This window comes from Dermacentor silvarum, chromosome 7 (genome assembly GCF_013339745.2).
Source record: "Dermacentor silvarum isolate Dsil-2018 chromosome 7, BIME_Dsil_1.4, whole genome shotgun sequence".
In the NCBI taxonomy this organism is placed as follows: domain Eukaryota; kingdom Metazoa; phylum Arthropoda; class Arachnida; order Ixodida; family Ixodidae; genus Dermacentor; species Dermacentor silvarum.
Window position 1 is genome coordinate 58,467,844 of NC_051160.1, and position 15,167 is coordinate 58,483,010.

Sequence of the window (15,167 nt, forward strand, 5' to 3'; positions counted from 1 at the left end):
TCACGCAATGAGCGAAACTTGACAAACATGTTTTAATGATAATTTACAAGATCACTGCTTTCCTCTAGAGCAGGGGTTATCAAATTGGGTTCAGTGAGAAGAAATCTTATATTACATTTCGGATTTAATGAAGCTATCGCACTCCACAAGCACACTTCAGCAGTCTTTGAGACATGCACACGACAGCGGCACACAGGACTTCTGAGTGCAAGATTCGTGGGCCCATTGTGTCCATGCCTTTAATTCGTGTTTGTGAGGCGAGCTTGTACCACGTGAGCAGGAATCAACTTGGATTTTCTGCAAGCTGCACTTGTGTAGACACCTTCCAAATTTAGCAGTGTCTGCCTGGTCGAATTTCGTTGCAGACGAATGACAATATTGCTTGTTTAAACACAACATCGTAATGAACACGCAGGGCGCATTCCCGCATAATTTGTGGTTGAATCGCGTTGGTGTTAGAATGGCGCTATTTCGATGCAAGCTGGTTCGCTACCGCACTGCGCCAGTTTTTGCCTTATCCAGAATAAAACCATGTGGAAAGCATTGCAATGTGCACAGGGACACCGCTACCTGTCGGGCTTCACAACACTTACGCTTAGTGTTGTGATGGGTACATTGAATACCGTATACACTCAGCTAAGGGCGGCGCTCGTGTAAAGGCCACTCCCCAACTTGGCAATCCAAATTTTGAAAAAAAAATCTCACCAGCAAATGGCCGTCGTCGCGTCTCGCGTACGACACATTTCGCGGGAGCCACCAGATGTCAATAGCTGCTCTGCGGCTTCGTCACGCGGCGCTACCTGGGAGATCTTGTCGCTTTTCTCACCGGCGCCATTGATCCTTTGTGCCGCCATTCATTTTGACAACTGTCTATAGCACAACCGCTTGCGATGGAAAAGAAAAAACGCTTAACCACGTACGATGCTGCATGCAACATTCAAAGTTGTCGCATACGCCGAACAGAATGGAAAACGTGCAGCCAGCCGCAATTCCGACGTCAACGGCAAGTGCGTGCGTCGGTGGTGCGACCAAAAGGAAGAGCTGGCCGCAAAAAACAAGACTAGGAAAGCATTCTGCGGCAAGCCTTGCAAATTTCCAACACTCGAGAAGGAGCTCATGAAATACGTCATGGACATCGCGAAAGACGGCTACACGTTGTCAACCAAGATGCTTCGTGTCAAGGCCCTTGCAATCGCACGCCACATGAACATTTCACCTATGGATTTCAAGGCAAGCGAGGGATGGCTTTGGAGATTTATGAAGCGACAACTCAGCATCCGCCACCGGACGACACTCTGCCAAAGACTTCCACGCAAGTACGATGACAAAGTGATCAAGTTTCACCGCTTTGTTAACGCGCTGCGAGCGGAGCACGAGTACCACCTAGACCAGATAGGAAACGCGGACCAAACGCCTGTTTGGTTCTATGCTCCTCAGAACACGACGGTCAACCAAAGCGGCGCGAAGAGCGTCCTTGTGCGCATGTCCAGTGCCAAGCATTAGCGTTGCACTGTAATGCTATCTGTCACAGCGGACGGAAGGAACCTCCCCCCGTACGTAGTGTTTTAAGCGAAAGACGCTGCCCAAGGAGAGCTTCCCGAATGGAATAATCATCAGAGTGCAAGAAAAGCACTGGATGTCCGATGAACTAGTGGAGGACTGGGTGAAAAGGGTGTGGGCTAACCGGCCGGGAGGCCTGCTGCAACGGAAGGCCCTGTTCGTATTGGACAGCTTTCATGGCCACCTCAGAGCGCGTGAAGGCTCGTCTTGCAGAAGCTCGTAGCCTATGGCGGTCATCCCCGGCGGTTTAACAAGCATGCTGCAACCACTGGATGTGTCTATTAATAGGCGGTTCAAAGGCAGAATTCAGACGCCAGTACTCTGAATGGATGGCATCACGAGAAAACACTGACCGGACGACTAAGGAGGGCGTCACTTCAGCTGGTCTGCTCTTGGATTTTAAACGCTTGGCGTGCGTGTCCACGGACATTATTGTAAAGAGTTTTAAGGTCACCGGGATTTCCAATGCCATGGACGGCACCGAGGACGATTGGATAAATGAACGTGCACTAAGACATCGCTGGAAAGGGGAGGGAGCCATACCGATGAAGACATCTAGCAAGGAGGATGTCCACAGCTAGACGCCAGATATCCCTTCGTTAGGTATATATGGCACGATTAAACAGGTTTTTCCATACGTGGATCGGAAATTTAACAAAAATTTCACACTTCCATGGACGGGCCACACCCCATCAAAATCACTGAAAAAAAGGGCGGCCCTTACACAAGTGTATACGGTACATTCCACAGCAAGAATGACTTGCGACATTTGTTTGCAAAATATAAATATCTGTTCATCCGACACTTCGTTTGCGTGTAGGCGTCATTTACACCGCAAAGTGGCAAGAGCGGTAACTGTATGGTCGGCACATGCTGCATTGCGTTGTGGGGAGTGGCAAAGGAAAAAAAAGATTGCTTGTCCATGTATCATAAGTCCCTCCCCAAGAGAGATGGCTGTCAAGATTAAAGACAACATGCCTGACTGAAAATGACGGACAGCACGCACAGATGTGGCAGCGGTGCTATTTTGGCTAGTGTCTCGCTAACGCACTGGCAGACCCCCCTCTGCTTCTTGGAAGGGGACAGGGCCTCCCCCTGCATGACTGCATGTGGCAGTAAACTAGGCAAAGCGGGAATACTCCCAAACTACCGTGGTGGCAGCCACCATAAAACAAATAATTTGGTTTGCTGGAAGCCAAGGGGCGGCTACACATTCAAGAAATTTTTCTAGAAGTCACCGGAGTTTGCAGCACCTCTTTACGATGCCAGGCGGCGCTCATTTCGAAAAGGTAGGTTTTTTTGTTCTATTCAAGCGTTTGGTCACTGCCGTATGTGTACAGTGGTGACCCATTTGGGATTTGTTTAAAAGCGTTATCAAGCCCTTTTAGTGAGTGTTCACTAAGACATCGCTGGAAAGGGGAGGAGTTCCACGGCACTCTGGGAAAGCTGGCAGGGTTCCGCAAGGCCACAACGTTCGAGAACCCCTACTCTAGAGCGACAGTCGCACACACAAGCAATCAAACATTACCACAGTCCAGACACTCGTGAGTTTGACTTTGGACTGCAATGGGGTTCACGCGGGTTGGAAACAAGATGGTAGATGAAAGTATACACGAAACACGCTGAATGCACTGCCCAAGTGTAAATTACAAAGTCGCTGCAGGGTCCCACAGGCAATGACTCCACTCTGGCAGAGCCCTTTCACAAGAGCTCGTTAACTTGGTCTCTGATTGAGCTGAGCACTCCAATCTGGCAGTCCGCATTGCCCACTTCCCGACACACTTCCTGCAGCAAGTGGCCAACAAGTTTCAGCGTGCTCTGCTTACGCAGCTGCCAGTTGTCATTTCGCGCACTGTCGTCGAGCTTCTCGACCCTCTGCAGGAGACCCTGCAATGTCTCGACACTGTCAACCTTATAGGGAACCGGTGTGCCGCACGGCAGCAGGCTCAGGCGCGCATTCTCGACGGCCACCATCACGGACATGTCAGGCGAGACCGTCACTGATCGGGTGATGCACGGCATGGGTCGGTGCACGATGTGGACAAAGTTCACCATCCTGTTGCTTAAGGTCTTCAGCCAGAAGCTGGATGTGTCCACTTCCATGATGTCCTTGAATGTGAGTGGGGGTGATGCCTTCTTCCTCTTCTTTTCAATGATAGGAGGCGATGCCTTGCTTAAAATTCGCTTTACGGCGGCGCCTCTTGTCCCAGTGGATTTGTTGGACGTTTCGCTGGAACATCTACCCCTGCCTCTGCCTCTGCCTCTGGTGGCTGTGTTCTCCGGAAGCAATGATACCATTTTCCAGCCACTGCGGTCAGAGGGGACCGACTGTTCTCCTGGTGTCCTCTCATCGCTCTCCAACGTGATCTGCATAAAAGAGCGCACCGTCATGCTTGTGCACGTCACAAATAGTACTAGTGGGTCATCAATGACCACAAAAGCTGCTGAGAGCATCAGACTTGTGTACCTTGCTCACATAGGTGAAAACCCAACATAAATGTAAGCGTATCTCTGTATGAAGACAGAGCACGCATTTGGCAAAGTGACATTAAATGCGGAGACAAGTTACGCAGACATCTGCAAGTTTTGTGAAATAGAAAGTTTACGTACACCTGAACTGAGTTGTCGGTCAATTCACCCCCACCCTACCATTTACTAGTTTTGTGGTTAGCTTTAGTTGGTAGAGCGACTGTCCCAGAATGGAAAGGTGTTGACGCTGGTTTTGAATCATCGAACACGTTATCATCATCAACCCATTTAACATCCCCTACAGAACAAAGGTTGGGTAAAAAATTACCCAACGCCTCGTGTCAGTCAATTTCCATGCTTCCAAATGTTTTAAATTTCACCAGACCATCAATATCCTTATGAGACTCCTCAAACAATATTATTGCACATTGCCTTCAGTCTTTTTTAAAGATAACTAGGAAACAATTTTGTAAAGTATTAACCTTGAATATAAGGTCAGATGCCCGTGGAAGTGCATGGATGTGGCAGAACCATATCCTTGCCACCAGCTTTCAAGAAAATTGACATTACTCCTTCCGTGCGACGCTATTATCGCAAATTCTGACCAAAGATGGACAAATTATTTTTTAAAGACCCCATTTCAGTAACATGTTTTACTTCCTCAGAAATAATAAATTCGTTATGCTTGCGCTGTCCCATGGATTGTGTGCTGCCATCTAGAACCAATATTACAACTAAGCATCGAGACAAAACTAGGCTCGTCCATGGCCATTGCTAGAAAATGCAAAATACGATTGACGAGCTGAGCTTACCGTTGCCAGTTTTTACCAAGAAAGCTTGGATGAACCTACTTGCCAAGGCATGGAAGCGGTTAATTTAATCTATCGATAAAAAGTGCCAGTGAAGTCCATTCCAAATAAAATTTTTCTAAGGAAAAATACAGGATGCAGCATCAACATGGCCTCCCACAGCCCAAGATGGCATTCGGGAATCTGGCGGCCCCATGCTGCCAACCTTCTGAAACTCCCGTAGTTGCCAAGCAGCAGGCTGGAAGTGCGCTTGTACCTATTTTACAGGTAGGTAACCAGTGGCAGCACTCGTCTGCCTCCCCCAGTAGCAGCAAATGTTCAACTAGAGTTAAACCTCGACATAATGCACTTCAATATAACAAAGCACTTAACTTTTATAACTTCTTGTCCACAGAACACCGTTATATCGAGGTTCTAAATAGAACCTCGATATAATGAAGTGTATGTACACGCAATTTCAATATAACAAAATTTCACTGCTGCCACGAAGGAATACGGAGACAATAATTCGAAACTTCTGATGGTCAAATGGTTGAATTAGAAGCACACTGCTTACGAACACGCCTCTCAAATAGTGCGCCGTGTGACCTAGAGCGACCCTTGAAGCGGAGCGGCGTCATGTTTCGTATAAAGTCCAAGTGCAATAAGATTCTATCGCGCCCCACGCGCTGTATGCTTGGGGCGCGAGCTCGCGCCGATACGATCAAGCGCACGCAAGGGGAGCGGACAGGTTGCCGCACGTCTCCGCCTCTAACGCAGCCGTGGCTTTGCATGGCTACCAGAGCAGCTCAATGCTTAAGCAGCTCACCTGCCCCATCTTGGATATAATCTGCCGCGTGTGCAAAGAGTGGGCATGCCGAGGAGGAGTGGCGTCATGTGCGCTTATCTTCTCGCGCGTTCAGTACTGGAGGATGTGTAATCTCGAGTTTTGAAGATGCGTTGATGCGAGTTATTCCGGAGTATTTATCTGTGGCTGCGTAGTGCAGCTCGGCAAGGGACAAACTGAGCAAACCACATCTTTCCTCCGCAATACTTGGGCACACTCCCCCAGGGTCCAGACCCTCGACAAAATGGAAATATGCTCTATGCCTGACACTAGGCTGCTACTAATTCCACGAACGTGGTTTTGGTTTCGTAATCGATAGTAACACGCAGGCAATTTCCAGACCCATCTTTTCTGAAAAATGGTGCGCGTTAGATTCATACAAATACGGTAATCCAGAGCTGCAGTCAACAATACCAAACTGCACCCTTATAAAAAGCATATTTGTAAAGTTTCAATGCAAGCCAATTAGATGTGTTTGTTCCTTGTGACACAAATGGGTAAACTTCCGTTCTAGTGAAATTGCGGATATTATAAATATATATATTTTTTTTCCGCGCTTATCTACTACTACTAGGGTGTTTTCTTTAAACGTTACGTTAACAGAATTTTAAAAAATAGAATGTTGCATTAGCACAAATCTACTTATTGAGCTCAAATACTCGAAGAGTTATACATTTACAATGGAAATCGATAGGAATAATTGGCTACTTAAAAACACCGTCAGATCCCACGCCCCGTGAGAATCGACGTTACGCGCAGCAGTGTGAGCCTACCAAGTTAACGAAACGACCTTAAGAGCACCAAGATGTAGGCGGCTATGGATGTCATGACCTATCATTTATGTTCGTTATACACTCTTGTCATACTATGCCAATTTTGGTACCCTACCAAGATAACGAAATGAACATGAGAGAACCAAGACGTAGGCGGCTGTTTCATGACCTACATGACACGTATGTCATGACCTATCACTTATGTTCGTCATACTCTCTTGTCACACTATGCCAATTTTGGTACATACCAAGTTAACGAAATGAACATGAGAGCCCCAAGACGTAGGCGGCTAGATAGATGGATACTGTCAAAGTGGCAAATGTTCGCCAAGACATGCTTCACATTTAAAATGTTTCGCTCATTAGCTTTTCAACTAATTACTCCAGCGCACATATTGCAATACCCGATTAAAGCCAGTGATTTGACGAGCCCCGTCCACTTGGAATGAAATTTGAAATTAGCACCAGTTTTAAAATAAGTGCAATACAACTTGCCGTAAAAATGCACTGTCGTTCCACTTACCTTTTTTACAGAACGCCTTTTTATGCATTGAAGATCGAAAGTTACTGGAACACCAATGCATTTCATCACAAATTTTGGGAATGCATGTCTCGAAACTGGCATCATCCTCAGAATTCGTTTGAAGTGGATGACTGATTTAAATGTTACAGGCTACAATTAAACATGTGGCAGTAAGTATTTAGAGTAAAAGATAATTTAAAAAATTTGTTACTTAGTCAAGTATTCCATTTCATTTCTGGTGCAAATAATGTCTGCCTCTGAGAGCAACCTAGCTCAAGAATAGAATTACACTATATGTCATAGGTACGTTTTAAAAATTATGTTAACGATAAAATAAAGCACCCCATATATTAAGCTTCTACTCATATATAAGCCATGTACACTGGGGTCAATTGTTTAAGAAAACATATATGTACCCTATTTATTCGATTATACAGCGAGGGTGCCAGTTGGAGGACCCAGGAGAAGAAAAATATATTGCCTTATAGTGTGGCTTCACGACAGCGTGGCGTGCATTGCCGTAAAGCCATATTATAAGGCGAAATTCGCGCTACTGTGAAGCCACACCTGAATGCAAAATTCTCGTATATGGCAGGGGGTGACTTCGAGGCTAAAGATGCTGGGAAAAAAGCTCGCCTTATATTTGAATAAATACGGTAGTTAGTATTCAATCATCAATTGTAGCTAAGGTGTAAGGCGAAACCCTGCAGTTAAATTTTTTTTTTTTTATTCTTTTGAAATGTGTATCTGCCTAAGGCGTCATGCCAGTCACTTTGTCGTGACGTAGTCTAAAAACTATTACAGTTATTATGCTTGAAATACCAACCAGGCGTTCTCATTAACACTGGAAAGTACTGAACATCACAGACCTGCACGATGGCAGCGTCACACTGATGCTACCGTTAGACTGAGAAAAAAAACTAAAATACCACCGCCACAAACCTCTGCAGACGTTTTGCCCTCAAAGATGCTTGGAACAGCTTTAGGTTTAGGGACTCCAGAAAGCGGGCACCCGTTGGTTAAATCAGATGGTCTGAAATGGTCAGAGCACATGACGGTCGTCTGCAATGGCAGCCAGCCTGTGCGGCCCATCGCCTCCGCCCACTGTTTCTTGAGAGCAACACTTCTTGGAAACCTGCAAGCAAGAGACAACACTGCACACCTTCATAGCATAAACAATAATTGGCACTAAGTGCCAAGTGTTTGACCACGGGAGATGCAGCAGTGCGGTGCTTAGCACTGTGCATACCTGCCAATGTGTGAACAATAAAGTTCGTAAAATCCTACAGACACAACACTGAAGAAAGGGGGAGGGGGGTACCATGCATTTTTATGCAGGGTACGCGTGTCTGCCAATGAAAGGTGCAGCTCCCAGACTTTGTACACCACTAATAATGTATCCTTTAAAAATGGAGCACTCAGAGCAAAAGAAAAGGTATGGTGACAATGCAGTGCAGCCTAATGTATTAGGTGCACTTTCCTCCTTTACCTTCTTAAATTAAATTGAAGATATTTTATTTTCGTGTAGTTGTCGCAACACCTATACAAGTCTTCCAGACTTAACGCATCAGTAATTTTGGTAAAACGAATGCTATCTACGCAAATAGTTGCTTACATTGGTGCTTTATATGCTTTTGGCAGACACAGTTTTTGCGAACATGTAGGGCCAGCAAATAAAAATGTTTTTTTTTCTTATTTTACGATTTACGGTACATAGAGATCACGTCTGTGATGGTCTTGTTTAAACGCTCCATAAGTCCATTGGACTGCAAATGATAAGCAGTCGTCTTCCGATGCCTGGTGTTGCTCAGTTGAAAAATTTCATCCATGAGCTGTGCTGTGAACGCCGTTCCTCTGTCTGATTACAGTGGATGGGGCACCATGACGCAATAAAATGTGACACATGTTTGAACAACTCCACTACCTCAGAAGTCGTGGCTCGTGGTAGCGCCTCTGTCTTGGCATAGCGGGTTAAATACAGTGGAACTTCGTTGATACGATTCTGTGTAATACGTTTTTCGGGACAATACGTTTTTTTTCTTTTCCTGATAATACGATTTAGTTGGATAATACATTGGACGATACGATTTTCTGATGATGCGCTTTATTTTTCGGTTACAATGAAGATCGTATCAACGAGATTCCACTGTAGTCAGTCGTGGCAATCACCCACTTGTTGCCCTCGGTTGACAGAGGAAAAGGCCCAAGAATGTCCAAGCTGACTTGGTCGAATGGCTTATGGGGTGGTTCAATGGGTTGCAATAACCCGGCGGGCTTCAGGGGCGGTGACTTTCACTGCTGATATTCGCGGCAGCCTTAAACATACTGTTTGACGCTTGCCGAAAGCCCGGGCCAGTAATACATTTCGAACACTCTGGCAAGCGTTCGTGAGGACCCTAGCTGGCCAGATCTGGGCTCGTCATGGCAAGCAAAAAGAATATCGTCCCACAAGTGTTTTGGAACCACCAGGAGGTAGGCTCAGTCAATATGTTTATAATAAAAACTTGAGTGATCAATTCAAAGAAAACTTCCCTTTGTTTGATTCTTCGAGAAGGCTTCCTTTACGAGATGTTCATGGGCAAATTTGACACTTAGTGGGATACTTAGTGGGATAATTTGTGGGGATGCTTGACTTTCACACATCCCCTGATATTGTTTTTCCCACATGGCTCGCGTCTCCTGTTATCCGGCTTCGCCGCGTGGCTTTGTGCCAGCGGCGGTCGGGGTGGTTGCAAGACTAGTACGACAGATGGCACGAGTGTTACACTGCTAACGCCACCTAACGGCGGGGTTACTCGGGTGCAAAAGGGAGAAGGTGGTTCCTTTTTGGCTGGTGATCAGCGAGCAATGCGGACGTACCACGCGTGATGCCAACGTACTCTGCGAGACCGCCTCACGAGGCTGGGCAGTGGGGCACCGGACTGGACGAACATGACTGTGCGAACCAACCCCGTTCTTATGACCGTACACGCGGATGGCTAGGCGTTGGTTTCCAGCATGGGGTGAACATATTCGCTCGCTATCTCGTTGCGGTGAGTCGGACTTCCTCGATTTGTCACACGCCCATCGGAATGTTCTATGGGCAGTAATTCGGCTAGCAGGCATTAGTGTATGGAAGGTGCAATAAATGCCCTCTTGATTGCTTGCACTACTTTGTTGTCGTTCTTTTGTCCCAAGAGCACCTGTGAGACCCCACAAATTTCACATTCACAGGCGGGAGTCTATACACAGACCATCCCCCTTCCCAACAGACGTAGCTTATTAAGGGGAATGTCAGCCGAGAGAGGGCAGTAGCACAGCTACAGTGAAAGCTCGTTAATTCAGCACCTCATTAATTCGAACTTTCGGGTTAATTCGAACTGATGGTCATGGTCCGGCCACAATATATAGGCGTCTATGGGTTAACCAACTCGTTAGTTCAAGCGCGCATCGGCTCCTCTATCGATAATTCGAACTGCGCGCCGCTGCGTGGTGGTATTTTATACTGCTGCCGCAAGCTTTCAAGGCTCAACGATAGATGGCGCGAGCGCAGCAGCGTCACTGTCGTCATTGCGCTCGCTCTTCGCATCGTGTGGTGGTTCGTGCCGGACGTGTCTGCGTAGTCTCCGTGTCCTTTGTGTGCCGCACATTCAGTCGCTAGGCCTCGTGTACGTCAGAGCTACGAAGTCGTTCGGTGCCGTGTCGCTACGATGTGACGCTGCTCACGGCCTTGCATATGTTGGTGCGGGCCTGGGATCAGGTCACGGCAACAACTGTTGCCAATTGCTTCCACCACAGTGGCTTTTGTGTGACCAATGAGGGCACAGCTTGCGAGCCCGACGAGCGCGAGGCCGTGGTCATTCCTGCCGGATTGCGGGATGCGCTGGAGGACGTGACCTTCGGCGACTACGTCGATGCAGATCGCTGTGCAGCGGTCTGCGGCACAATCACTAACGATGATATCATTGCGCAGGTGACTGGTGGAGAAGCGCCCGTCGTCGATGTAGGTGCGGATGATGAAGAGCATGATGCACCCACGCGGCCCTCAGCTTTGGAACTAATGGAGGCTATGCGTGTCGTGCGTCTATTCTTCAGTTTCGAGGAAGACGCAGAGGATGCTTTCTGCCACGTTCGCGCGTTGGAAAACAAGGCTATGGCGATCGCATTCAAAGAAGAGAAACAGACAGTGATCACGGATTATTTTCGCAAGTAAATATTTTGAGTGATTTTCCAACAACCAATTCCTGCTGTTTTTTCAATGAATTTCGTTAGTTCGAATTTCGGTTTAATTCGAACTCATTGGGCGTCCCTGCGAAATTCGAATTAACGAGCTTTTACTGTATTGATAAGCTCTGCCAGGCTTCTTGGCTGGCATGAAACATAACCACCTACATCACGTAGTGTGTTCAGTCTTTCTGTTCAGACTTTGACCTCTGAATGTGAAATTAGCGCAGCGAGTGTGAAACTTAATGATGAAAACAGCAGCCTTCTGATATTTCAGTAAAACGTCCGAATAATCGGGCTGCCTAAAAACATGAACTTCCGCAGCAAAATGAATTATGTTGCTTTTTACAAAGCCAGCAGTATGAAAAATTTGCTTAAATTTGCCCTGTGCTGTGCTTTGCCAACATACCATCCACTACTACAAATACCGCGGGGACGTTTCGATTTCACTCGTCACACAGCTCGATGAGCGTCGCATGCAATTGCAAAGTGCAGACGTGCGCAGCGCATGTTGTCAGATTCGGCTGTGAAGCCAAATTCAGTTTGGAGCTTTCTGACTAACTTTTTTCATGGCCACCACCCTGTCTGCAACATCGTGCACGGTTTGTTTGAAAAATCGAGCGAGACAACTAATAGCGTCCGAAACTTCAATCACTGTTTTAACATTGGTCATACAGGAGAGGAGCGGGTGGTCTGGCTCAGCATCAGCACTATCGCTGAAAACCGACGCTGCCCCAATGCTTAAGCAACCCGCATGTGGCGGGGTGGAAGGTATTGCAAATAGACAACAGCCCACGGAAGAAACAGTGGCACGATCTAGGCCTAATTGAAGGGGCTTGGCTCAGTTCACCACTGAGCTAACACAGCCACTGGTTCACGCCACGTTGCTTTGGAGGGTGCAGAGAAACCGCGCTTAAGGACTTCGTTCCACTTTTTCAAATCCCGAGCAACCCTTTCGATGCAGGGTGGGTGATGATTTCCCATATTTTGCTGAATAGCAGGATGTAGCAGGGTTTGCTTCTCAGCGCAGCGGTAGCATCACTGAACGACCATACCAATACAATATTTGCCATTATCCCCCCCCCCTCCCCCCCCCCAAAAAAACGACACTGAAAGGGTTAAGATCCAGCGGAGTTCCAGTCACATGGCAGCTGCAGAGAGCAGTGAGACCCAGCCCACGGTATCAAAGTCCTCTTTGATAGCTGCATTCGAAGCGAGGTTAAATCTCAACAGATACACTAATCGCTGCACTAATAAAAGCAAAAGTAGCTCGCTGGAAACCTTTGTCAACAAAGCCATGTATATTCAACTCCAGTCCTGCTCTGTCGAGCCATCCATTGGATTATGGGCTCACTTATGCTCAGCTTCGTTGCACCCAGGAAAGACGTGAAAGAAAACAGCCCTAGGTTCACATTTTGAAGCACAGTTCCACGGCTGATGTCATGCCAGCTGGCAGACTCACCTGTAGAATGCCAGCGGCTGATGCCTGGGCTCGTCGGAGCGGTTTGTGCAGGAAGGAACACAGCACTTCAACACAGCACCATCTGCGTCGGCAAGCACAGAACAAAAGGCCAGCAGGTCAGCCTGGAAGAAACGAAACCGCTCCTCTCTGCTATTACGTGGCCGTTTATTTTAGGTACAAAATGGCCATGAGGAAGGAGGGAGCACGAGGTCAGGCAGCTAACCTCGGCAAGGCAAGCCTCCTCAGACACCGGCTTTTCCTTCGGGGCCTATCTGCGCGTTGGGTCTTGGGAAGCGGGCCTCGAAGGCAGCTAGAGTTTTCAAGGCACTGTTTGGTTCGTGATAGCTTTTAGTGGTGCCCTCGTACTGATCAGCCCACAGTCACTCACTCTGCTCTCCCCGCACTTGGCAGTTAGAAATTACTGCTTGCCCATCAAGTGATGAGGGCCTATTCCCCCATGAGCATTTCCTTCAAACTTTTTTGTTTATGACTGCAGGCTTCAAGATTGTCATCTTTTCCCCTCCTCCGTGGACAATACTGAGCCTCCACTCTTCATCAGGAGCAGCTCGTCAAGCTTCTTGCTCTTTACGTTACGATGTAATTAAACATTTTGTTGTGTATTGCGTCGCCTCCTCTCTACCTGGGCCCTCTCCGCTGCTAGTCAAGCTCTAGACCGCTGGGTCAGCGCTACCCCTAGGAACTCGAGAGCCCCTTTAGAGCAGTGGTAATACCTACGCTCCCCTCTGTGCAGTTTTGCATGATGAGCCGATGCGCAGGACTCCCGTGCAACTGAGGTGGCTCCAAGTGGATTGAGCTAAGCCTTAAGCAGAGTTCCAGCTAGAGCAAGCAGCCTAGGATGCACATTTACTGATTATGCTACTGCGAACCTTCTTCAGGCCCAAGCAGGGTGGTTACAAATAAGATTCAAACAAATGTAAACGTAAGTGTCACTCTGCTATGCATGCAGCAATAAATTCCACTGCTAATAGTTCTTCCTCAGAAAAAAATGAATACATAAAAGTACCTGTAAGTAGGAAGCATCATGCCATTACATGTAAGTGTCGACGACGAGTATGTTGAAAGGTTGGAACACTGGATACAAAGGTATATCAAAAAGAAGCTGCACACTCTACGTGAACAGCTCCTACCGCTTCCGCTCAACCAACAGCAGTAGTCGCAGCTCCTGAAACTTTTGTGAGCCAAATGTGTGCAATACATGCGTGTGGACTTATCATGGTTTACTGCTGGCAACGTCAAGGCGGCATCAAAGTGACAATAGTTTATCACAGTTCGGCTCAGTTCAATGTTCACTGAAAGAACACAGGTCAACACCGCACAGATGTCACTGCTTGAATGATAATGGGAAATGCCATGAAGCTCTCTTCACTCCCGGTCTGCTGTCAGTCCTCTTCAGAGCCAAAAAAATTCTAGTGACACAATACCCTTTAAAATCAATTCTTAGTCTCTCATGAACCTAAACAATTACTTGCTTGATCAAGTGGCACAGGTACGTGCCCACAGTGGCACTGTCCATGAATGTGGACAGTCCAAAGAGCTCATTTCTCCAGTTTGGTCAGATAAAAGGTACCTTTTTTTTTCTTCAAAGTACTGCTACATGGATGCAGGTTTAAGATCACATGGCGGTTTGTTGCTTTGTCTTTTAAGCTGGATTGCTGCATGATCTAGCAGCGGTTTAAATGTACTTCACATTCCTTTTTCGTCGTCGATGATCATGCGGAAGTACCTTTTACACAAAGCATTCATTTTCTCAAGAGCTGGCAGCTACAAAGTGATTATACGCTTGACATATTGTGCCACCTGTCTCTAGATTTATGTTAAACCCGAATATTTAAGCTTATCGTTTCTGGCCTAATATTGAAAAGGACGAAAGTCAGCCTCCACAAGGGTGGACACAGAGTCTGAGGAGGTTAAATTTTTTTCTCTGACAAAATTTTATATAAGAAATCGCAGGGCACACAGCAAATACAAGAGGTAGCATTTTCGTGCCGAGCAGGCAAGAAGAGACAGTTCAAAATGATGCAAGGCACACAATCTTTAGCACCCTTCAGCCTAGATGCCCTTGCACCACTAAACATTATTGATCATCATCACTGCACACTTGTTAGTCACGTCACCGCTTATCGGTGACCAACATGTCTCCTGATAGCGTGCGCGGCTCCAGCTGTGCACCTTGCGGACGGTTGCAGGCAACAGCAGTGCAGTACTGGCTTTGTCTAGACGCAGCATCTCACTCACAGCTGCGATTACCCATTCATAAGGAGCTTCGCTGCGGCAGAACACATGCACATAACCCTCGCTGTCAAGCTAGGTCCACTGTAGAGGTTATGTTTGGTGACGTCTAGCAATTAATTGTGGCTGCTCTAATTACCCCAGCTGGTTTATGAAAACACAATTAGTGCATTCTACAGTTTGTCTGTAACGATCATTAAACTCTTCTGTTGCCGTGGCAGACCGAAATGCAGTGGCTGGCCAAACTGTCAATGACCTAACTGCTGTCACATCAGAAAGCACAAGAAGTCTT

The 15,167-nt window shown here is 47.0% G+C and overlaps 1 protein-coding gene across 7 annotated transcripts in view; it reads right to left on the reverse strand.

The window, feature by feature from the left end:
• The window catches only part of LOC119458082 (mucin-5AC), a 68,532-nt gene continuing 53,365 nt past the window's right edge, over positions 1–15,167 (reverse strand). For all 7 annotated transcript variants that reach the window (XM_049670741.1, XM_049670740.1, XM_049670739.1 and 4 more), the window contains 3 exons: positions 12,626–12,707; positions 7,903–8,095; positions 1–3,927 (listed from right to left, as the gene is read on the reverse strand). In XM_049670741.1, the coding sequence (XP_049526698.1) occupies positions 3,262–3,927; positions 7,903–8,095; positions 12,626–12,707 (941 nt within the window). In that variant the 3' untranslated portion in view covers positions 1–3,261. The remainder of the gene's footprint in view (positions 3,928–7,902; positions 8,096–12,625; positions 12,708–15,167) is intronic.